At 41.3% G+C, this 25,901-nt stretch overlaps 1 protein-coding gene across 4 annotated transcripts in view; it reads right to left on the bottom strand.

Annotated features, from left to right (window-relative positions):
- Nucleotides 1-12,062: 12,062 nt before the first annotated feature.
- The window catches only part of RNASEH2B (ribonuclease H2 subunit B), a gene marked incomplete at its 5' end in the record, with an annotated part of 91,939 nt that continues 78,100 nt past the window's right edge, over nucleotides 12,063-25,901 (bottom strand). The window contains 2 exons of one of the 4 annotated variants that reach the window (XR_013763509.1): nucleotides 12,063-12,963; nucleotides 17,390-18,931. Coding sequence is in view for 1 of the 4 variants with exons in the window: in XM_079138022.1 (XP_078994148.1) it covers nucleotides 18,899-18,931 (33 nt within the window). Of the gene's footprint in view, nucleotides 18,932-25,901 lie in introns of all 4 variants that reach the window. The other 3 variants (XR_013763510.1, XR_013763511.1, XM_079138022.1) reach the window with 3 other exon arrangements.

The raw sequence follows: 25,901 nt of genomic DNA, 5'->3' as shown, positions 1-25,901 counted from the left end.
GGGAAGGAAATGGGGAAAGATAGTAGAACTAATCAGACGTAGCTTTCCTATCTTGTATTTGAATACACAACAGGTCCTTGTATTTGTGTACACGACCACAAGAGCAGGATCCTAATTAGAATAAGTTATACTCCTTGTATGTATAGTATGCTGAAATACACTCTACTGTCATGTCTATCTAAAAAGAATAAATAAAAAAGAGATCTGCGCTTGTCTCAGCTCCACCACTTTATGTCTTGTGTTTCCATTTTGACGGGTATAAAAATGGGGCTAGTGTCAGCTGCCTTGCTTACCTCATGGTGTTTTTTGTGAGGATCCAGTGAAATACAAGAGCACAGAGATATCAGCAATACTCACACTAATGGTGACTAGTAACACTGACTGAGCGTCCACTGTGTGCCCTGAGCATGGATGTTACACGTCTGGCTCTTGGCAACAAACCTGTAAGACGGCTCCTCTAGTCCCAACTCGATGGATGAGGAAATGGGAACTCGGGAACATTCAGCAGCTTCGAGATGACACTGCTGGTGAATAGCCAAAGCAGGATGTCTAATGCTCGGGGTTATTACAACATCAAAAGAGGTAGGACAGCCCGAAGGTATGGACCCAGAAACCAGATAGAGTTTCAACCCTGGCTCTACCACTAACCAACTGTGTGACTTTGGCAAAGTTGCTTAGCATCTCTGTGCCTTAGCATCCCTTTTGCAACATGGGGATGGTCAGAAGACCCTTCCCACAGGGTTGTCATGCACATTACATGAAATATACAAAAAGTACTTACAGACATTACCAACACATCATAAGCCCTCTCTAAATCCAGCATTTTAAAGTTTTTAAACATGCATCTATTTAGTGATGGATCCCCCTACCCAAAAGAGGGAAAGAGGCAACTCAAAACCCCTAGCTCAGTTGTGAGAACCCCACCTAGAATGAAGAATGCTGTTAGGTGCTGGCATTGCTGGGCAGAGGAAGGGCAAAGCAATTATTTTTGCAAAGGAAAAAGAACAGGGCTGGGGGTCTCAACTCTTGGTGAGTAGCTTGCTTTGCTTCCTGGGCTCCAGGAGAAAATGCTAGTTCTAATGCTCAGTTCTGCCAAGATTGGTGAATCAGGTGCCCTAATCCTGGCTGGAAATGGAGAGGAGTTTTGCTCAATGTTTATTATAATTTAAATAATCATTTCCAGTTGCAAATGAATGATGATCTCTCCCTGCATTTGGTATCAGCCTGGAGCCTGCTCTTTATTCTTTTCAGCAAACCCTACTGGAGACAAATTTCAGGTGCTCTGGAAACCTAGTCCAGTGCTCCCAGGGTCCCCGTCCTCTCCCAGGGTACCTTCCTTCTTTCTTGGATGTACCTCTCGGGAGGGAGACCTCAGGAGCCTATGCTGGTTGTATAATCACCATTAGCTTATGGGATACTGGCTCTTCTGGGCACATACATCTGCAAATGCTGTGCTCTAACACCAGCAGTTGGTGGTCTTCCTGACATCTATCAGCTGAATGTTGGGCTATCACTCAAAATAACAGACTTGTTGGTGAGCAGCAAGTGCGTTGTTCAGCAGGGTGGGCAGAAGGAGGAGCCCCTTCTGGCCTCAGGAGAGTGGAGGAGGGGAGCCCTCCCACAGCTACAACCTGCTAGGCTCATGTTTGTCCTGGGACCCTTCTCACCCTGGTCCTCCAACTTCTTCCACCTCAGAGCACTTGCCCGGGGACATGGCATAGACAGATCTGAGCACACAGCTGATCCGTAGGTCAAGGACTGACAACCTGCTGGCCTCCAGTGGAGCAGGGTGGACTCCGTCATCGGGAAGTTCCTGTCCACTGCCCCTCCACCGTGGGGCATAGAGCTTAATCCCAGGCCTGCTCAGCCAGCCCCTGCCCTCTGCCCAACCTCTTGCACACCAAGCCCTCAGGACAGCTTTGGGTCACGGAGGAAAAGTTCATGGTAACAACGTGTGACTTGCTGGGGCCCCTGCCTGCCTGCCTCGCCCTCCGCATGGCTTTTCCCCTTGTGGACATCTGAAGGCCTGGGCCTGGGGTCTCGCCCCTCCTCGGGGCTGCGGCTTACTCATTCTCTACAGCCACTGGGCTTCCCTGCCCCTTCTTTTTCCATACTTTCTCTCTTTTCCAACTTTCCTTCAGTGTGTGAGAGGAAGAAGGTCGTGGCTGCCTGACTGAGGAATGAGCTCATTCTGTCCCCTCTGAACGGGCTCCCTGTCCACTTGCAGGGGTGACGCCAGCTCTCTGCAGAGGGCCATCTGGCTCTACCAGACTCACGCAGACGCTAACGATGGGTTCTTTTTCTCTTTTGTTGTTTTGTTTTGTTTCGGTTTTGTTTGTTTGTTCCTGAGGTGCACCGCCTCTGCAGCTGTAAATTCAGACCTCGTTCTTGCAAGGGAGGGCGGGTGTTCATCTGGCCTTCATGTCTGTCCCCACATTATGCCCCCTGCCTGCTTTCCTCTTGTAGGTGTCAGGAAGCCATTGTTATCACTGGTGGGCCTACGTGGCTTTAATGTCAGGGCTGTACTTTCAAATGGAAATCAGGCAATTATGTGCCACATGGAGAAATCTGACAGATGCAGAGGTTTTACACCACTGGCCGTGTCTCAGGGACAAAGGCGCCTGGTGCTCCCAAGGGACCGTTAAATAAATAGAGTATGTTTCAAGAGCCGCAGAAAAATTCAGGAATAATTAACTGTGTGATGAGAGTTCATAGATCCTGTGGCTATTTAGCTCCAAAATGTGATAATGATATGTCAACCCACCACTTAGCTCATCCTCCTAAAGCTGGCATTAGAGAAATAGCGTGCATCGAAACAGGCAGAGGCGTCTCTGTTTATCTGCTTTCTGGGCTCCAAATACAAAGTGTCAGAGGATTTCCCGTGACAGGGGCCCCCCTAGGTGTGAGGGTAGGAGGGTAGGAGGGATGCTAGCAGCAGATGCCTACTTGATAGAGCGCCTCTGGTCTAGGGCCTCTGGTCTATATTCGTTGCTCTTGTTAGTGGTCTCTACTACCCATGGTGACAAAATCATCATGGCTACTTGTTTCTGGTGCTGGGATGGAACCCAGGATCTTCTGCATGCTAGGCAAACTCCACCACTGAGCCCCACCCAGCCCCTCACCGTGACCTCTATTGATTGACACCCTTGAGGTGTCCCGCACCCAGGTGAGTGCTCTCCACTCTGGCCTCCTGCAGTCCTGTGTGAAGGAGGTAGTTATTATCCACATTCCACAGGGGAAAAGCTGAGGTTCAAGGCTAAGTGGAAGAACTGGCCCTCAGACCTTAGGTCTTGGCCCTTGGCTGGAGCCCCCTCTGGTGTTCCAACAGAGCAGGGAGAAAAACACCTGCTCACTCACACGCCCCATCTGAAGCACCTCATGTCTGACACAGACCATTGGAGTGAACTAAACAAGAGAAATCCAAATAGAAGTTCAAACTTTCCCCCTAAAATACTCAGTTGTTTAAACAATTGGTTAATTTGGAGCCTGAAACATGCTATAAGATTCACCACTTAACATGTCCAAAACTGAGTTTACATTTTACCAAAAACCAAAGAGTCCCCAACTACGGGTAGTTACTCTCTTGTGTCATGGAGGAAATATGCTGGGAGCAGACTTTTTCTGTTTGGATTTCAGCAGCCCCTGACTTGGGCTCCACCAAAGTTAATGCCAGTTAGAATTGAGAAAAAAGAGAGGGCACTTTATCTCTCAGAGAAAGTACTTTTTAAAAGGAGCATATAATAAAATAAGTAAATAAATAAATAGGTTTATAGGAACCTGTAATATTTTCTCAGATCAAGAAGTATGATTTTGAAAGTCCACCAGGCCCCTTTGCAGCGCAAAGGCATTAATCAAATAAAGTTGGAGGTACCAGGAGTGAAAGGTCTACTCATTTACTAGGGACAGACAAACAAATCACACCTACAACACCCTCCCATGAGACTTACTTTATCTTATCAGTGGCAGAGAAACATTTGAGGAGATTCAAAACCTTTCACAACATCAGATTTGTCTTATGTTAGAAAAAAATTAGTTTCTAGTTATGAAGGAATTTGCTTTACTTTTAAAAATCACTATTGAATACATTGGCTTCGAAAATATTAGTATAATAAGCTTGCATTGCAAATTTTAAAATACGGTTAAAGTGTCCTGGTAGGGCTCAGAAAATCATACCCCCAAATACCATGCCTTGGTATGCTGATTATTTTAAATTAAAAGCACATGATAGATCTTTTCTCTGAAGTGACCTTATCTTCTTAAAGAGGAGACTCACCAAAGAGGAACACAATTACCTTCAATCTTCTTACTGAAATTTCCTTAACCAAGGAAGATTAAACCCATATCACAGAAAAAGAGACAGAATCAACCACCACACCTAAAGCACAGGAACTTTGTCTCAGGCCATTGTCTGTTCTTCTGGCAGACAGTCTCCCCTACAAATCATTCACCACATCCCTCTGTAATAGCCTATAGTGCCCCAGTTTCCTTTGCCCTAGGAAGAGGGTATTTAAGCTTCAAGCATCTGGCATTTCTTTGAGTCTCATATCCTGTGTGGCTCATGTGCATGTTAATAAATTTGTAGGCCTTTTTTCCTGTTAATCTGTTTATTGTCATTTTATTTCAACTGACTCAACGATTGAACCTTTGGAGGGCAAGTTTGAACTTCCCTTTCTCTTCAACAAATCCCTTTATTAAAAAGGATTGAAAACATTAGTGACATACACGCAAGAGACCAGTCAGTGTTGACTCAATAATACATTGGTTTGAAAATATTAGTATAATAAGCTTGCATTGAAAATTTTAAAGTATTACTAAAGTGTCCTGTTAGGGATTAGATCACTCAAACAGGGACATTGTCGTGTGCAGGGGACAATGCACCTTACTGGTCAGATGAAATGAACCCTTTCTATCCCACAGAGACTCAATGCCAAAGATGAAGAGGGAACAAATTGGAGAGAAGAAGATGGGAAAACCAATTTCTAAAAAAAAAAAAAAAAAAATTCAGCATTTAAAAATCAGGAAGAACTAAAATTGAAATCAATAATCTTCAAATATTTAACTAATGTCATTTAATTGGTTAATGGCCATGATCAATTATTAACATATACTATCTCTCCACAAATAACTTTGTTTAGTATTTTCATTACAAGTTCTTTACACATCAAATGATAATTTAAAATTTTTTTTGTTTGTATTTTTTTCAAAAAGTATTTTTAAATGAGCATTTGATTTAAAAATCATTTTACAGAGTCATCTCTAACCCTTTCCCAAATTTAAAAAACAAAGTTCAAAATGCACAACTGCAGGGGTATGATTTATTAATTTTACAAAACCCAAGGTGTCAACTAATTTGTGATTAATAAACATCAGAAATTCACACACATACTCACAAACACACACAAACAATCATTAGTCACTTCAACCTCTTGAATAAAAGAAAGTGTTGAAAAAATCATTCAAAAAGTTTTTTGGTTGTTGTTGTTTGTTTTTTTTTTTTTTACTGGGGATTGAGCTCAGGGGCACTTGGCCACTGAGCCACATCCCCAGCCCTATTTTATATTTTCTTTAGAGACAGGGTCTCACTGGGTTGCTCATTCACTGAGTGCCTTGCTTTGCTGAGTCAAGATCCTCCTGCCTCCGACTCCTGAGTCACTGGGATTACAGGCATGTGCCACTGTGTCCAGTACCACAAGCTTTTTGACCACCAAGTAATGATATTAAAAAAATTTCAAACATTTTATTAAAAATGAATTGGTTTCTCTTTTCTACTGAACACATTTGGAAATATTATTTTAATGATTTTGTAGTTGTGACTTTTTCAGTGTGACTGTAATTTGCAAAATCAAAATTTATTTGGGTCCAGCTCTTCCAAGTGTGTGTGTGTGTGTGTGTGTGTGTGTTTAAATAGTAACCAGCCTCTTGGGTAACATAGGTATTGTGACTATATAGGTGACTGTATGTGCATATATCATCATGAACCTCAACATCTTTCTTTTTTTAACATCTTAAGAAAAGTAAAGCACACACCTCTAAGAGAGGGTCCAGATAAATCATTATTAGTTTTGTGACAGAGCAGGAAAGCTTTCCATTAGTCATTCCAATAAAAAGCATATCAAATGCACACCTGGTCATGGGTATTGTGAACTTTGAAAAACCATTTCTTTTATTAGAAGAATAAAATCAGACAGTAGACAGCACGTATTAAAAACACACATGGGATTTTGCAGACTGTACCCTTCACACCCTGAAAACATTTCAGAGAGTGCCACAGTTACTCATGGAAGTGAGTCACAGGGCTTAGATGGAACGGGTGGAGAAATGGTAGAGAGGCACTGATTTAGATTAAAAGTGAACAGTGGTCATCTTAGGAACTAGAATCGTGATCATTTTATTTTTCTTCTTCATGCTTCTCTAAATCATAGTGTGATGGTTTTTCAGCATGATGCAGAAATGAGTAGCACTGGAGCCAAACCACTAGGTGTAGAGTTCAATTCTGCAGCTCTTTGGCTTCTGCAAACCACTTTCTACCTTTGGTTTATCCCTGTAGCAGGGAAAGCACATAGTTTCAAAAAGTTGTGATTATCACTGAGGTCATGCTGGCAAAGCACGGAGTGCCTTGCACATATAACAGCAATAGATCCTTATGGCGTCCATGTCTGTATAGAGATAGGAAAAGTAGATGTTCTCCATCTCACAGAAGTCAGTGTGACTTTCCAATGCCACGCTGCCTGATCACCTGGCATAAGTGAGCACTCCCCTCTCATTTCTTCTCTGCTGTGCTTCTCTGTGTTTTCTGTTCATAGCACTCATTGCAACCTGAGATGATTTTGTTTATGTACTTGCGTCAGCCACCATGGCTGATTTTTAAGCTATCGATGGCTTAATAAATGGCTTGCAAAACTCTTGAATATTTAATAAATAGATTTCATGAGACAGCATACCACTGGCTGATCTTCTGTTTTGACACTTTCAACATTTTAAATTGCATGTTAAATGGTAATTTTGATTTGACAATAAAAGGAAATAAACTCCTTCCCATACCCGCAGGCAAACACAAATATGGCAATTAATTTACAGGCAATATTACCAGTGGGGCCATTAGCTGTAACTAAACATATGACCAAATGGATCGTTTTCTAGGTTAGTTTTTATTACTCTGGTGGCAAAATGTAAGATTCCTTGGAAACCAATGAAATTGTAAAAACAGGACTCAACATTACTTCTCCAAATAAGTTCATCACCCTGAAGAAAGGAGCAAGTTTGAGACTCTTTGGGTTCTTCTTCTTTTTTTTTTTTTTTTTTTTTTTTTGAGGCGCTAGGGATTGTACTCAGGGCCTTGTGCTTATGAGACAAGCACTTTACCAACTAAGCCATATCCCAGCCCTCTTTGAGTTCTTTAAGATGCAAATATTTCTTTATTCAATTCATTTCCAAAGATGAAAACATGTAAAAAGGCACACATTAAGAGTTCTCATTCCTAGCCTCATCCCTCTTCGCCATTGCTCACAAGTAATAATCATTTTTATTGATTTGCTCATATTTTCTTTATGAAATTAGAAGAAAACATGCATAGGTATTCTTATTCTCCACTTCTGTTTTTCTTATACAAAACCACAGAAGTTACCCCTTTATCCACGACAGATACATTCCAAGATCCCCAGAGGATGTCTGAACCATGGCTAGTATAGAAACTTATGCATACTTTGATCTTTCCTATATATACATACCTTTTTCAGAAGCATTTCACAGCTTCTCTTTGGCATATATGTATTGCCATCATGATTATCCTTTCAGGCCATTATTAAGTAAAATAAGAGCTACTTGAACACAAGCATTGTTATATTGCACCAGTAGACATGATAACTAAAATCACTACTGAGTGACTAATGGGTGGCTATGTATACAGCATGGGTATGCTGGACAAGAGAGTGATTCATGTCCTTGGCAGGACAGGGAAAAATGGTGAGAGATTTCATCAAGCCACTGAGAATGGCACGGAATTTAAAACTTAGAAACTGCTGGATGCAGTGGCACATGCCTGTAATTCCAGGGACTCAGGAGGCTGAGGCAGGAGGATTTCAAGTTCAAAGCAGCCTCAGCAACTTAGGGAGGCTCTATGCAACTAAGCAAGACCCTGTCTCAAAATAAAATATATAAAAGGGCTGGGGATGTGGCTCAGTGGTTAAGTGCCCCTGGGTTCAATCCCTGGCACCAAAAACCAAACAAAACTTACAAATTATTTACTTCTGAAATTTTTCCATTTAATATTTTTGAACTGCAATTGATTCTGAGTAACTGAAACTGAGGAAAGGGAAAACACGAGATGGTGGGGGCTGGCTACCTTACTATATTGTTTATACTGTTCTGCACTTAACTTTTTTCATTTAACAATTAAGCCTCACTTTCTCCATGTTAGGATATAGAACTCTTCCTTCTTCTCTTCTCAACTGTGTAGTTTTGCATTCTATGCTACATAAAATATGGCTCCCAGTTCTTAGCTCCTCTTTCCTCTGACAGATAGGTTCTAGTTTCCCTCCCTTGAGTATGCACCAGCCTTAGTGATTTGTTCAACCTCCAGAATCCAGTGCAAGTGAGAGGCTGTGCCAGTTCAGGCACAAGAAATGGCTGCTTCCTTCTCCTGCCACTTGGCACACTTGCTTATGGTGCAGCAAGATGTTAGGAAAGAAGTCTGACCCCCCGACACCATCATTCCACAAGGAAACCCAAGCTAGCCATGTTTAAAGACAATGTGCGGAGACGCGGTCAGCCAGTCTGGAGCTAGTTCAGCCCTGCCAGCTCACACTGCTCTGTTTTCTTTATCCTCTTTCTTCCCCCTTTAAATGCATCTTTCTTTCTTTCTTACTTTTTCTCCCATGTCTACCCTGCATCTCACCAGTACAAATGTCATCTCATCTTTCTATTGCTTCCATGGATTCCTACACCTCTGCTTTGTGTTCAAGTATTGTAGAGGTAATAATTTCATCCACTAATGTGTGTTTGCAGTTAAATACTCCCTTTTCAACGGCTTTCTGGCAATATTTTATCTACCATTTTTTTCCCTGAATTTTTCTTCTTTAATGTCTTGCATCTTTGAAACAAATTGAGTTGACTCTTTTTGCTTTCTCACTTTTGAGACAGATAAGTTTTGGGGTGGGGATGGGCAGATAGTTGCAGGTCCATACCTGGTCTTGTAGGAATTTTCTTTATCAATCAGTTTTATGTGTGAGTTTTAGGTCTATTTCTCCTCAGTGAATAAAGATGGGCAACTACGGAATTCTGCCAAAGCAATGTCTCTTTTTTCTTGCTGCCACGGAGATAAAACCTTCCCTGCAAATGTGGTATGTACATGTGACTTTTTTTTTTTTTTTTTTTTTTTTTAACACCATCAACCTAAACGTCAGGTGAGATTCTCCAAAGATTCACAAGTTTATTCCAGAGTGGTACTGCAATGGGAACACTCATGTCACTGTAAGCTACATGCATATTTAAGGAGGTGGAGGCAAGAAGAAGTTTTTATTAGTAAAAAGAAAGAAGTCATGTAAGCTGCTTCGATACAGCATCCGAAGGTCTTGGAGACTTGAGGCAGAAGTTAGCATTAGCTTTGGCAATTGCTGATCCCACTATTCCTGGCTTTGTGGTGATTAGTGTTGTAGATGTCATAGTAGGTGCTGGGTATTTCACATATATTTTATATAATGTTTTAATATATGTTATATTTTCACATATATTTATATTTTCATATATATCTTGTATATTTGTATATATAAAAGAAGTTGGCTTCAGTTTATTGGTGGAGGTGCTATTGCTGGATTGGTATTCTGTCAAGCACATTTTATCTGAATTGCTGCAGTCTTAAAGAATGTTAAAGATAAACTCTGTTACAGAAATCTGTGCATACGTGCGCAGCATGCAAAACATGGGGCGTGTGTAGAATGTGAAAGAATTTCTTGTGGGGTTTTTAGAAAGTCCTTGAGATAGTAATTATCTCAGACAGGCAGGCAGGAGTTCTCCTCCTTCATTTCCCGGCTCCAGTTTTGTCTGGGTCCAACAAAAATGATTTCATCTTGGTGTCAGCAATGTTTATATCCCCATCATCTCTGCTTTCCACGACCAAATTGGGCGCAGGGGAGTTCTTGCTACCCTGGCGTGTATGCTGTTCTCTCTGGTGTAAACGTGGGTTTTAGCCTCAGTTCCTTGCCTCACCCCTCCCTGTTTATGAGTGGAGTGTGCCTTTGCTGATTTGGTGTGATTCTGCAGCCACGTTATCTTCCTTCCATCTATCTCCTCAGTGCTCCCCTGCTTTGTGTTTCTATTTGTTGTTTTTGGTTTTTAACTACCTCCTAGTTTTGCTGAAAATTAAATTTTCATTTTCCTTTTTTTTTTTTTTTAATTTCAAGGAAGAGAAGGGGAAGGACAGACTTCCTACATCCATCTCCAAACCAGAAACATGAGCATTACCATTTTTAAATTTCAATGTGAATAGTCCAAAGGGTTGGAGGGAGCCAATTTAAAAAATCTTTTAGAGGAAAACAGTATGGGATTCACTTTCCAGATCATAAAGATACTTTGAAGCTTCACAATGGATTTACAGTATTTGAGGTATTTTCTTTGCTATCACCTAAGCATCACATCTAATTCCTCTGGACCTCATTTTTCCACTGAATGGGTTTAATGAGAGGATTGCTAAAGGCTTAGGACCAAGTGGATACCCCAAAGTTTAACTCCAAGAGATGTATCCCTGGTGGTGGAATTTAGGTTTGGAATACTTGCCTGGGGGAGACGTTAAAGGCCTTGGAATAGAAAAAGGAGAAGTAACTTGAATCAAGCAATTACTATGTGCCTGGCTCTGTGCTAGGATCTTTACATCTGTCAATATTCTTGGAAGATGATAATTATTATGGGCTCCATTTTAGGGTCATAGAATATGACTCTAAGAGTATAGTAGTTAGCTTTTCATTGCTCTGACCAAAACACCTAACTAGAACAACTTAGAAGAGGAAGTTCATTTTGGCTCACAGTTTGAGAGACCTCAGTCCGTGGTCAGCTGACTGTTGCTCTAAGCCAAAGGTGAGGCAGAACATCATAGCAGAAGGGTGCAGTGGAGGAAAGTTGCTCTGCTTTGGTGGTCAGGAAGCAGAAAGAGAGGGTGGACCCCAGAGGACAGTCCAAAGGCACACCCTCAGTGCCTATAGTTACCACCCAGTTAGTCCATTCAATCTGGGATGGACTGATTAGGTTCTGGCTATCATTTCACCTTCCGCATTAACCCAGGGAGATTTGGCGGGACACCTCATGTCCAAACCATAACAAAGAGATAAAAGGATTTACTCAAAATGGCAGAGCCAGAATTGAAATTCTGGCCTTTCTGGGTCTGGAGCCCCGGGTTCTTTCCCAGAGGGACAAGCAGGGGCGTGCAGGCCCATCCTACCTGAAATCCACCAGTGGCGTTCATGTTTCCAGCCACCACTGCCCTCTGTCCCCCTGCCTTCCATCCCATCTTCATGGCAATTATTTTAAAACCAGGCTTTCTAATACTCAACATACCAATTTAGTCTCTAATCAGGGGTCCAACTAAAAGAACTGGATCTCTCTGTTACTACTTCCTGGTAATCAGATCCAGGCTGTGCCAAGGGTGACTGCGTTCAGCCTGCTGGGCTAGTGCTCTGGAAATGACACTCCAAACAAGGGATATTTGTTTACTAAAACTTTAATAAAATAATTGGAGGCAAACTATTCATTTTGTAAAATAGACCAAGTCAGTATCTTTGAAGATCCAAGGAATCTTTACTCAGACCATTTCCTTGAAACAAACAAAACACCCATTGGTACTTTTGTTCACTTTTTAAAAAAATAAGGTGCTGCAATTTACCCCTTGTCATGCTCACTAATGAAGCCAACACAAATAACCTTCATATTAAAAAAAAAAAAAAAAAAAAAGTAAAAAACGCATGCCAAAAATACATTGCTTGGAAATTCTTTTTACCTTTTGAACTTCCTTGACCTTATAAACCTGTCGGCAGAGAAAAGTGGGGGCCAGTCTGCCACAGTCATAAACACCACCACCCTTTTAATAAGTCTTTATTCTTTGGAAAGGTACATGTGTGTGTTGAAAAGCATTAACTGAGAAAGTAAATGAGCAGCAAAATGATTATTTTGCATTCAGTGATAAGCTGCCTCTGGTCTGCTTGTTAACAAGGTAAAAACTTGATCGGCTTGGAAAGCTGACGCCTGCCTTCTCACCTGGGGGAAAGACGTCTCCTGACTTTGCACTTGTCCTGCCTGGACCTGTCCAACCCCAGAGCCTCATATAATTGTTGCCCTAGCAGGCTGTGTCCCTGCTGGCCTCTCAGCCAGCCCTTGTAGTTCTAACCACAACTTACATTGGAAATTTAAGGCACAGAAAAGGTGAAAATAAATCCCACAGAGATTCTCTAAACCCAAGTAGCTGAGGTGGCCTCCTTCTTGAACTCTCCTGATTCTGAGGGACGGACAAGTGGGATGTGAACGTACTGTTCATTCCCTTCCCTCCGCGGTCTTGTCTCGGGTGGCACCTGCTCCAGCTTAGGCCCACCCTCTCCATGGAGCCCTGCCCGTCTACACCTGGCAACTCTGGCAGATGAATGCATTTACCTTCACGGGAGGACAGGGCTTCCAGTAGAGAGTAAATAACATACGCATGAGTCGTTACCAAATATTCAAAATAAATCAACTAAGTTCATTTTATATGACAGTGAAGTGTATATTTCCAAGTGCTCAACTGGTACCGTAGACTGTTGGTCACTGTTAAAAACAATCCTCTCCTGAAGGGCTCTGTTCTCTGCTACAGTGATGTCCTTAGGTGTGCTGCCCGTCTGTGGGAGCTCGGATCGGTGTGACTTGAGTTTCTCCTGCTTGTCCTAGTCGCTCTAGTCTTGTGCATTTGAGGAACAGTCAGTAAGTGCTAGGTGAGTTAGCTCATCATCACTGTGAACAAAACACCTGACAAGAACAACTTAGAGGAGCAGTAAGTTTATTTTGGGCTCTTGGTTTCAGAGGTTTAGCCCACGTTCAGCTGGTTCCATCGATCTGGGTCTGAGGTGAGGCAAAACATCATTGCAGAAGGTCGTGGCAGAGGAAAGCTGCTCAGCTCACGATAGAACGAGAGAGAGAGAGGGAGAGAGAGAGAGAGAGAAAGCATGAGGAGCATATATAATCTCCAAGGGCACACTCCCATGCCCACCTGCCTACAGTTACCACTCAGCACAGCAGTCTTTTTGATTTATTAATGCATCAGCTGGACTAATTCACAGATTAGGTTACAACTCTCATCATCAGCTCTGAACATGCCTGCATTAACACATGAGCTCTCTGGGGTGACACCTCATATTCAAACTGTAACACTAGGAAATTAGAAAACTGAACTTTTATGAAGTGCTTAGACCATAAGAATAAACTGACCTTGGGGGAAGTGTGGACCTCACCTCATGAAGCCTGATTGTCAAAGGTGGGATTAGGGAGGAAGGGACAGGGTGGGAGTATCTGGAGGGAATGCAAATGATCATCCCAGCGCCTGCACCGCACTTCAGACCAATGATGGCAGCACATTGAGGGGCATTAGGATTTCCTCCAGCTTTCCAGACCCTTCTCAATGTGCAGCCATGTCGAGAAGCCCCTGCTCTCTCTTACCTTGTCACCCATACTCTTGGCCAAATGAACTAACAGTGCCAACACATGGTATGGAGGGAGATGACAGCAAGCTGGGGAGACAGCCTCCAGGCCAGCGAAGCCCCCAGCTCTGCTCTACCCACTACCACTTCAAATACAGAACATCCATCTTCATGAGAAAGGCTTTGCCTGAGCTGAATTTTCAGAAATCATTTTTTATTCCACCCTTTCTAGAAGGATGCACATTCTCTATTTGGGTCCTCAGGATGGCGTGGATACATTATAGTGTTTCTTGGTTTGTTTGTGAATTTTCAGAGGACTTATTTAGTCCTGGATCTCTGAGTCATTTCCATTTCCATTTCAGAAAGTATGTAGTAAGCCACTTATTAAATGTTAAATGCTGGGCGTGGTTGTGGGGACACATGGTATGTGAAGGGTCCTCGAGACACTCCCCTGGTTGAATATTTGCTATGAGGAGTTGCAATATAAAGTTATGTTCACAGGTAAGATTATTTACAGTGGTGCAGGGAGGGAGCATAGCCCTACCAGATGGGAAAAGGACTGGGGCAGTGTCGGGGGGTCCACACACTGGCTTCCTTATGCTCTCTCCCTCCCAACAGGGGCCAGGCAGAGTGCCTGTAGGTGAGTGACAATTCAGTGTCATGCCTGTGATGCCTCTGCCCAGGGAAGCCCATTAGAGACTCCATGCCTAAGGCCATTTTGGGGGTTACTGGTGTAGGCACTCTCTGTTCGCCTTGAATCAAAATTTTAGAGCACCAGGAGGAAAGCAGGTGTTCAGCATAAACCATGCTGCTTATCCCAACAGGATGGTACAGAGTCACTCTGATCTTATCAGTATTTCATTTCATTGTGAGGACCTGTTTACCAGATGCCAGCTGACGAACAACTTTGCAAGCAGACCTTTCTAAGGACACCATCGCAGGTCTGCCATGATGGTCCTTTCTGCATAAAAGAACACAAAAATGGACCCTGCCCGACAAAGCTCTGTGTACTGGGAGATAAACGCTAATAACTGTTAGACCTACAAACAGAACAAGCCTCCCATAGTCCCAGGAAGGAGAGGTCAAGCATGCAATGATAGACTGGTTTGTCCTGGGTTGTGCTGTTAATACAAAGCTATCCTAAATATTGTGATATCACAAGGAAGGTGGCAGGTAGGTTCCCAAATGGTACAGACATCAGTTTATCAAGTCACTTTATGGGAAAAGGATTCAGTGGTAAAACATTTTTGGGAGACTGAAAAGAGCGGGCATGTCTAGGGCTTTTACAGTGTCTGTTCAGATTTGTGCTCCAAAGTCAATCAGGAAAGAAATTTATTGAATTTAGCACAGCCCACCAACTCTGCCACAGCCCCTTTTCCTTTTCACAGGACACTTACTGCTACCTAGCTTCTTGGCAATAATGACACAAAGAAAAATGCGTCTCACTCTCCCAAAAATGCCTCAATAATATTAAAGTTTTATAATTTCCTTCATTGAACTGTCAGATCATGAAAAAGATGAGGGTGAAATGTGACACTAAGTTAGGATCCTGTAATTCTATGTATTTCTATAAGTGGCCTAGACAACTTTGAAACCATTAACACTCCATCTTGACTCATCCCTATAAACTTCTTTTGAGAAACCAAGTGCTAGCACTCAGGAATTGAATCTCTATGCTGTGAAGTCGAGCACTTTGGCTAATATTATGGTTTGGGTCTGGAATGCCCCCAAGACCCATGTATTAGTGGCTTGGCCACAAACCTGTGGTGCAATTGGGAGGTGATTGAACCTTTAGGAGGTGGGGCCTCATGGAAGGAAGTTAGCTCATTGGTGGCTGTGCCCTTCAAGCTCCTTCCCATCTTTCTCTTTGATGAACAGGCCTCCTCTGCCTCACACCTCCACCATTATGTACTGTGCCATCACAGTCCCAAAGCAATAAGACTCAAGTGACCATGGACTGAAACCTCTGAAACCACAAACCAAAATAAACATTTCCTTCTTCTAAGGTGCTTGTCTCAGGTATTTTGTCACAGCAACAGAAAGCTGACTGATAGTTACTGTCTGCTAAGGAAAAAACTATGAACACTGAACACGAGCAAATGCAAAACATTCTGTTTTGTACCCTCCTCAGTTGGTTGTGTGTTTTTCTGTCTCCTCAATTTTGTAGACCAGGATAGTAATTCTCAGGCCTGGTGGTGATATACCCTAGAGCATCTGCAATTATTTCTAGGGCTCTAAGGAGAACTTCAAAGCAAAATTAATTGATTTCAGCATCCATGTTCATGTCCCAAACATGCCATTAAAAACAAATCATATATTTCTGACTAGATAAGGGGGAAGGGTCAGGGAATCACACAGTAAGTATCTGAAACCTTTGAAGTTCTGGGGATAGAAGAAGAACCACTATTTGATTACTAGTAGCTAAGCATCATTTTATTATTTACTGAGCATCCACTTTAATATAAAGAATAGAATAATGAAATGTATGTACCATAATTCTCCAAAAACTTTACTAAATGAGGCACAACCTTTTTTATAATCTTAAGAGAGAAATAATTTTAAGGAACTAATTAATCAATGTGGAATTCTAACATTTTTTTTAATGTAATAGTAATATATGTTTATCATAGAAAATTCCTAAAAGAGGGAGGGAAAGAAAGAGAGAAGGAAGAAAAATTGAGAAAGGATGTGCAAGGGAAGAAGGGAGACAAAGGGAGAGGAGGTTGCTTGTATTTTCAGTAATGAATTTTAAATACAATTTTTCTAAGCCCTCCAATTTTAGGGTTTTTCCTGCCAATTATTTGCTATTTTAACAGTTCCACAATGAATGTTCTTGCAGCTAATCTTTGCACACATTTATGATTTTTCCTAATACTGTACTTCTAACAGTGGGTATTGCTGAGGCACAGGGGAGCAGATTCTCTGGACTTTTGATATTTATTTCCAAGTTGGCCTCCAGAAGTTGTACCTTTTTATATCCTCACCAGCAGTGCCCATTTCCCACTTCCTCTCTAGCTCTGAACACGACTACTTTTTAAAAGTCCTTGGCAAGTTGGTGGGAAAGAGGATCTGACTTTATCTGTCCATCAGTGACTCATGCACTGAGAGTGAGGCACATGCAGTGTGCTCATCACCGTGGGCTTGACTCTATTTGAGACCCAAGCCATATGGTGTCTGCACTCAAGTGAGTTGGCCATCCAGCTGGAACAGCCTTCCTTTTGGAAGCAGTGGGCGTGGAGAGGAAAGGATTTGAGAGTGCTGGGGTTTTATATCTGTTGATCTGTTATAATTTTAATTTTCCCACGAGACATTTCTGAAGGAACGATTCAATAGGATTTGATTCTGAAATAAAATTATGAAGTGAACTGCAGAAACAGTAAGTATAGGACTGCTACTTAGAAAAAGGACAGAAAATGGACAGTGGAAATTGGGTACCTAAGAGGTAGGGGTCCCTTTTGCTTTCTCTTTCAGTTGGAATGTGTTATGAATTACTTCTGTAATGAAAAACAATGACGTGAATTTTTGTCATTTTCATGGTGTTGAATTTGAAGTGTTAGCAGTTCTTCAAAGTTCAGAGGCCAATGGAAGTTTACTTGTGCGAACTTGGGGCACAAGTAAAAGAGCAAGGTTTCTAGTGACCACTTGGGCATTGCCAGTGTCCAGTGGCTTTGGGGTGTGTGTGTAAGGAGACATTGAGAGACTGTGGAGAGAGGAGGAAGACAGAGAAGTAGAGGGTCAAACACCTGGTTGGTAAGTGAAGCCAGCAGTAGAAACAGAAGCATAACAAGAAGTCTTTCACAAACTGGGGAGCCTTATGCCTCTGGGACCATGGAGTCCACCAAGAAGTCTCCCAACAGCAAGTCTGTCCAGAGGAAGGAGAGATAAGGGCAGAGGTCCACCTGCATCTGACAGCCACTATGGTAGCAGGCTTTCTGTCCCTGAGATGAAGTTCTGAGAAGATAAATAATTTGGTCAGACACAGAACCTACTCACCAGTAGCACCATAGAGTTGGCAATTGCTTTGGGTCAAAATATACACTGACCTCCAATGACAGTGCTTGGGACTGTACAAGGAGGGGTTGGGGAACGGCAGATTTTAAACTCCACACTGTGTGCAGTGTGTCAGGTTCTTGATCCTTACCCCAAATGGCCTGGGTTTCAAACAGATCTTTCCATAGAGCACCACCTCCCAGAAGCCAGTAGTCTATCTAGAATTCTACATTGACTTTCTGGAGCTGGGGTTCTGGAGAGGAAGATTCACTTCTCAACTGTGGAAGAACAGGAATGTTATAAGTTCCTTGAGGTGAACAAAAATTTCGACATATGAAAGGAGGCATTGAAAAATTACAGACTACTTGCTAGAACCAGGTTCAGCTAACTTGATGGAGTCAGAAATTTAGAAAAGAATTATTTCCTAAAGATGAGGTTGGGGGTTTCATTAGAATGCAGGAAGATGAACTGAACCCAGTGACCCCACTTCTTCTGCACATCTAGTGGATGAGCCTGCTCGAACCCCTGGAAAAGTTTGCACACCCCACCTCCTCCTCCTGAAACTCATTCACTAGGCACTAGAATTTCTCCTAAATTACTTTTTGGCATCTACTTCTCACTTTCCCTCATATCCTATGCCCTCACTTTAAAAACATAATAATACACATACCAAACAAATCTTTTAAAAATGAAGCAATGTTTATGACTCCATAACTCTAAGCCATCATAAAATGCACATGTTTAGATATTGTTCTGAACCAGAAGCTGCCAAGTTGATAAGGAGTAAGGAAGGGTCAGGTTTTTGGTAAATATTTAAAGCAAGGGTTGAAACTTGGTTTGCTAGTGCTCCCGGTGTAGAATTTAGAGCTTCGGTCGCCACGGACATACCAAAACATGCTGATCTGACCCTAGTGGGACAAGCCAATATGGTCAAGCCTAAGAAAAGACTGTGAAAGAGCCTTTTCCTCTGGACATTTTGATATCTGATGCAGTGTACTGAAAAGAGCCACACTCTTATGGGGGATAGGCCTAGGCAGAGGTGAGGTGGCTCAAATTCCTCAGATTGACTCTGGGGATACCTCCAGCTCAAGGGGAAATGCCATTGCCTATTAGTGATCAAATAAATAAAGGTTTCATCCTTGGCCCCTTAAAATACACCTATTGGCACTTGGTGGTTTTCTAGAAAGATGGAAGACAAAGTCTTGGCTCTTGGAGGTGTCTGAAGTTGCACAGGAAGCAGCCAAGCCTTGCATGGAACTGGGTCACTTGCCCCTTTTCACTCTTCGTGCTGCCATCTAGAGAGGAAAAGAAAATAGTCACCTGTTAACCCATGCACCATCTGCGGTTTCTAGAACAGAAGGGCAAGCCAGACTGTTCATACAGAGTTGGTAGCCGTGCATTTTCCCTTCCAAGAGAGGCCCTCAGGTGGAGGAAGGGGTTCCCAGGTGACCAGCACTGGCGAGCTCACTCTAGGGCTAATATCGGCCCCCTGGACAATGGGTCAAGAAGCACATTTTTTCCCCCAATGTTCAAAGGCTATAAAATAATGTAAAAAATACAAAATAACGTTAGCATCACCCAAACTTCTGGCAACAAATCCACCATTTTAGAAAAAATAGATAAATACACACAGAAAATAACAGGAGCATAAGATTCTGAGATGAATAATTCTTAAACCATTTTTATCTTTTTGGCTTTTGTTTTTCAGAGCCTGTTTTAAAAAGCCTGAGGCATTATGTAGACTCCAATGTCTAACAAAATAGATGAGCACAGACTTATAGGTACACTTTAGTAACCCCTAATGTTCCTCTGAAGAAAGTAATTGACCAAGTGTAATTATTACCAATTTTTTTTTTTTTAGTACAATGTTGAAAATCTTGAAACTAAGTTACAAAACAAAATGTGGATGGAAATCAGATTTCTATGCCATAAGGTGGATAAGATACAAAGGCAGCAAAGCCTTCCTTGACTCCCACTCCCCAGACCCTGTCCTTACTCTGCTTCACTTTTTCCAGAGCCCCCACACTACCTGATACGCCATCTGCCCACCCTAGAACAGAAACTTCTCAGAACAGGGATTTTTTTCTGCCATGTTGGCAGCTTCATATTCAGTACCTAGAACATTTGGCATGTAGCAGGTGCTCCGTGTAAATTCTCAGAGGAATAAAAGGATCTAAGCTTATTCCTTGGCTTTTTTTTTTTTTTTTTTTTTGCAAGAACTAACAACACGATTTTAGTTTTATACATATTCTGACTAAAACCCACATGTAACATAACAGTTCCTTTAATATCTATGAAGATGCTCTGAGTCCTTGTGTAAATCTCATTTGGTGCCTTCTCTCTTCTCACAAGGGCTTGATTAGTGTGAGACCATCAAAATCACATTTATTAATGAAAGTATAGTGACCGATGATAAAAAGCTGACAGCTGAATGAAAGATTTGACAGGCAAATGCACCAGCTAAGTAGAAGCTTTTCTTACATTCTGGCTTGCCACTCTGCTAATGATCAGTTGACCTGTAGAATTCATTAAGAATACAGCAAGAAGATGAAGCAGAATAAATCTGCTTTTTTTTCCCTTTCTTAAAATGAAATTTGTTATTAGGACGGCCTATATAAAGATAAGTGGCCATAAGCTACCCAGACAATGGCATGAATAAGAACCTGGGTAAAACAAAGGGAAAGCAGTCTGGGCTCACATGAAGCAGGGAGAACACTCAGGCTCTGACACCTACAGTCATTAAGCCCTCACTTTAATCACCTCTAAAACAAGGGTACCACCCCTTTTCTGGTGTACCTTGAAGGGTTGTAAAGACTAATTTAAATACAGATCAGAGATTGCTCTGAAAATGTAAATTACTGTCATATATTGCTAGAAAACCTTTCGGTTGTTCTAATGGCCCCAGGGACTGTCTAAACCTGAGGAGTGTATAAAAAGGTATAAAAATCAAATCGGTTCTTCTGGCTATTCAGACAAGATCAAAGCCTAGCACACTAAGACAATGCCCTCTCGTCTCCCTGGGCCTGGGCTGTCTTCCAAGAGAGAGGATTTGCTGCATGATGCACCTAACTCCCAGGATCGTTGAATTTTGGGTTAGTCCTGTAGAAAGGGGTGACTGGGAGAAATGTCCCTTTGTGATACAAGATGGCTAGTCAAATTAGACTGGCTTAAGAACAGGGAAAGATGGTCAATCCCTAAATGACATGAAGAAACTGTCCTTCAAATGTAGTGTTATGGTTTGGATGTGAGACAGAACAAGAAGGTTTGGAGGAGAAATGATTGGGTGATAGCCTTAACCTAATCAGTGAATTAATCCCTGACAGGACTGAGTGAGTGATAACTGGAGGCAGTTGTGGGGGCAGTTGGAGGAAATGGTTCATGGAGGTGTGGGTATAGGTATCTGGCCAGTGAAGTCTCTGTCTCTCTGCTTCCTGATTACCAGAGAACTGCTTCCCTCTACCACACTCTTCCTCCATGATGATCTGCCTCACCTGAGCTCTGAGGAATGGAGCTGGCCTTCTATGGACTAAGACCTCTGAAATCATGAGCTCTCAAATCAACTTTTCCTCCCCTAAAATTGTTTTGATTGGGTCTTTTAGTCACAACAGTGAAAGAGCTGTCTAACACATATGGTGAGGAGGGACTTCCTTGGATGTGACAGCAGTCTAGGGACGGCCTCTGGCGAAAAGGAGTTTGGGGTGGTAGAGAGATCCCAAGTTCAAGTTCTGGCTCCTTATTTGCTAGCTAAGTGTCTTGGGCAAATAAGTTGGTCTGGTCTTGCTCAACTGTAAAATGGGAGAGATAATATCACTTGTGCCATGTTTCTGGATGGATTAAGCACATAAAATCCTGTGAAAGGTGGTATAAATATTGCAAAGTACTCTGCTAGACTTTGTGATTACTTTCCAGTAATTGTGTTCTTTGGAAACTGAAGGCAATAAAAATAAACACACATATCCCACAGACACTACAATGGTCAGTACAAGTGTTTTGGTGTATTTCCTTCAGATTTTCTTTCAGCGAAACTGATGATCATCCATCCAAAGAGCTTAGAGGAGCGCTGCATGCATTGTCCACATCTCAGGAATGATCCCCTAAAAGCACCCTCCCAGGAGTAAAGGAGATGAGGTGCCCCAAGAACCAGTGATTTCAGGAAAGAACATAAGATGACTTAGTGAGCTAGTCCCATGTCACAGAACAGGTGACTGGACCAGCAGTGCCAATGATGTGCACAAGGATCAGAGTTAAGGCAAGATGGGGACTTCAACCAGGAACAATTTGGCAACTTTAAATTCATAGGTCCTTTTGGAAACATCACCACTCATTTAGTCTCTTTTTCACTTCATTTACGTTTTTATAAGATTTACGATATGTTTACTGTTGTCACAAGTTTGCATACAAAATAAACAACACTACATTTTGTAAGTAAATGCACGTCTAGAGTCCTACTTCCAGACTGCCTTCCTGTCTTATGAAGTTCCCCTCAAAAAAGATACACGCCGCCATGTAGACATCATGAAATAGACCAGAAACAATCTGCCTTAAACCTACAGAGAAGAATCTCCCTGGAAGAACAGGACCAAAGTATAAACCTTGAAAGGTCAATGGGCCAAAGGACTGAGAATACAAGGAAAATTTAAATTGAAGATAAATGAGACATACAAAAGGAAAGAATGTTGTTGGTAATCTGGGATCAGTTTCAGAAATATGTATGGTCTGATGAAAATGATAGAGGCCCTTGTATGTATGTGCAAGTGGTTTTATAGTTTGCAGAAATCTTTTGAAGCTTTCCCAAACTCAGCACATTAATAATAATAATAATAATAATAATAATAATAATAATAATAATAAATGATGTAAGAGAAACAAGGGACCAAAGAATTGAGTAAGCTAAAGTATCCTAATGTTTGGTATAAAAAGTGCAAAATGGCTCTAATTTGAAATTCCTTTAAAAGTTCAAAAGAAGGGTAGGTTACACATGTCTGTGTATAGGTACACATGTATGGGTATATTTATAATTGTGTGCTTCCATGTAAGTCCAGATTGATTTGTTCCTAATATTATTACCCCAAACAGCACCTGAAACATCTTTTGTTTTTCATTTTTCAAGTATTATCGAACTCTTGGTTAATGTTGCACATTGCAAGTGAGATCAGAATCTTCATCTTGGTGTCAAAGGTTGCTACGGTTTGGTTGTGAGTGTTCCTGCAAAGTTCCTGTGTTAATGTTCAGAGGTAAAATGTCTAGATTATGAGAGCTATAAGATAATCAGTGAATTAATCCAGTTGATGGATTAATAATTTGACTGTTGTAGTAGGTGCTCTCAGCAGGTGGGGTGTGCTGGCAAGGTGTGGCTGAAGGTAGTAGGTCATTGGGGACATGTCTTTATGGATTATATCTTAACCTCCTGGATCCTCCAGCTCGCTTTCTGCTTCTGGGCTGCCATGAGCTGAGCAGCTTTCCTTTGCCATTCCCTTCTGCCTTACCTTGAGCTCAGACAATGGAGTCAGCCAACCACGGATTAAGACCTCTGAAATCATGAGTCAAAATAGTTTTGCTCCCCTACATTGTTCCTGTCAGGTATTTTGCTCACAGCAATAAAAAGCTGACCAACACAAAGGTAAAGTCAAATATGCAAGAAAACAAAATTGCTTATTTCCCAAATTTCCATTTCATTTGTGGCTAAGCCATGATGTAAGCTCCTATTTAAAGCTCCTGGGAAGATAAGGCTTTTATAAAATCACACATATTCTCAAACTTTAAGAATTTAGGTTGTGGGCTTGTATAAATCTCTAAATGCCATGTGAAAGCAAATTTATTAGCATTGGCACAGTCACACAGATGGAAATAATGTATTTTAGCTGCAGGTCTTGGGACAGACAGGTAAAATGACTGCAGCAAGTGTTGTCCAATTCACAGCTCTTTATTCAGAGATTAATAATTCTACTTAATTTAATGACCAGAATCATTAGCATACAACTTTAAGGCTCATACACATTTTGCATGAGTTTGTGAATATGTCTTTGAACTTTAATACTAGAGCACCATAGAAAAATGCATTCACAGCATGAACCTTGAAGTTCAAGTTTCAGCTATGAGGCTGTTGAGAACTTCAGTGTATTGCAGAACACCTGCCGAGATGTTCAGTGTAGATGGATTGATTGGCCAGTTAATCCCTAATGCAACATCCACCTCTCTTTGCTACCCCCTAGCTGAATATGTATTTGCACAGCAGTCAGGCAAGGGCCTCTGGAGAGAGGAAGGCAGGAAAATGGGATGGAGGGTGTCTGAGTAGGAGCATTGTAGGAGCAAGGAAGGTTAGGATTGCTGCCCCGATTTGGGCATGATATTGACAAGACAGAACAAATCACCTGAAGAGCTGAAGAGGCATAGACACAAAATGGTCATACAAAGATACCAGTGTGGTGAGAGCCTGGTGTATTCAAGGACCAAAAGAAAGACCAGAAAACAGCTCAGGAACTTTGAAAGGCAAAGTGGATAAAGAGCTTGACTTTATGCCTTGGGAAAAAACAGTGGTCTCAACTAGTAAGGATACTGGTTAGGTTATTTAATTGTCTGCCTACCATGTGCATACTCTGTGCCAAGCACGCTGCAACAAGCAAACCTGAATAGTCCCTGCTGCTTGGACCTGACCTCCAATAGGGATGATAATGCCAGTGTTTCCGTGGCCTTTCCTTTTGCCCTTTGCTCTCTGGGTTGGTGTCACTATTCTGGCTCCTACCATACCTCATCCTGCAACCACAGGAATTACATGAGTATTACATGCAAAGTGTTTAGATCAGTGCCAATCACATGTTATCCAGTGTCTGCTGTTATTATTGGTTGTTAGTAGTACTATGAAATGATTATGTGAGAAATAGCATACTAGCACAGTTCCTAAGTATCTGGAAAACTGAGGATCATTTTACAAAACAACCAATCAATACTGCCCAAAGTGTCAAAGTCCCTGAAAGACAAAAGAAATATGGAGGGACTTCCAAATCAGAAAATATTGAGGAGATATGACAACTAAATACATTGTGAGGTCATGCATTGGATTCTGGAACAGACAAGTGACATTAGTATAAAGAGACATTAGTATAACTCCAATAAGGTCATGAATTAGCTAATAGTAACATCAGTGCAAATTCCCTGATTTTGATAGTTGTACTGTGGTTATGTAAAGGGTTAATATTGTGGGAACCTGAGAGGAGGGTAGGCTCTCTTTTTAGTATTCTTGCAACTTTTCTATAAGTCTAACATTATTTCAAAGTAAACAATAGTAATGGAGAGAAAGAAACAAATTGAAAAAATGGACACAGAAATGACAAACCAACAGACATCTATGTACCTACTTAAACCAGAGTATCTAAAGGAAAACACAAATATATGAACAGAAAAGTAAGAAGACATAAAAAAGATCCAAATAGAACAAATAAAAATTCACTAATGGAGGTAAATGGAAGATGAAATCCTACATCCAAAATAAACTTGAAAATACAGCAAGAGAAACAACTGTCTACAAAACAAAGGAAAAAAAAAAAAATCAGAAGCTCCATTTCAGGACTGCTCTCAAGTGCACACATGAAACTGGGGTCCCAGAAGCTGAGGAGATGGGGAGAAAGGAGGGAAAATAACTGAAAAATATTTGAAGAAATGTTGGCCAGACATTTTCCAAATTGCTTGAAAATTATAAACTCAAAAAATAAAGAAGCTTAATTGACTCCCAAATAAGATAAAGAAAACCACACCAACATGTTGGAAACTAATATGAGGGATGGGACTGGACACATTATATGAAGTTGGAGAAATACAAAAATTAAAACAGATGTCTTATCAGAAATGATGCAAGTCAGAAGAAAATGGTTCTTCAAATGGATAAAAGGAAATGGTAAGCTTTGCTTGAGCTGATGAAGAAAACAAATGTCATTTATGACAAATATCAGGTATGAAAAAGGAAACATCATTATAGAAACATAAACAGTAAGAGAATACTACAAATATAAACAATTTATACCAAGAAATTTGACAACTGGCTTGAAATAGAGACATTTCCTAAAGGATATAAATTACCAAAACTGGCACAAGAAAAAAGAGAAATCTTGAATAGCTTTATTTCTACTACAAAGATTGAAATAGTAATTAAAAACCTTCCCAAAAAAGAAAATCACTGGTTCAAATGGCTTTGAAACAGCTTCTTCCTCTTACAGCTTCTCCTTTAAACTTGACAAATTTGAAAAAGACCTAACCGTTGTCCTGCTAACC

The sequence above is a fragment of the Sciurus vulgaris genome, assembly GCF_902686455.1.
Source record: "Sciurus vulgaris genome assembly, chromosome: 4".
NCBI lineage: Eukaryota > Metazoa > Chordata > Mammalia > Rodentia > Sciuridae > Sciurus > Sciurus vulgaris.
Note: the sequence above shows the minus strand (reverse complement) of the source record. Positions and strands in the feature narration are given on the sequence as shown.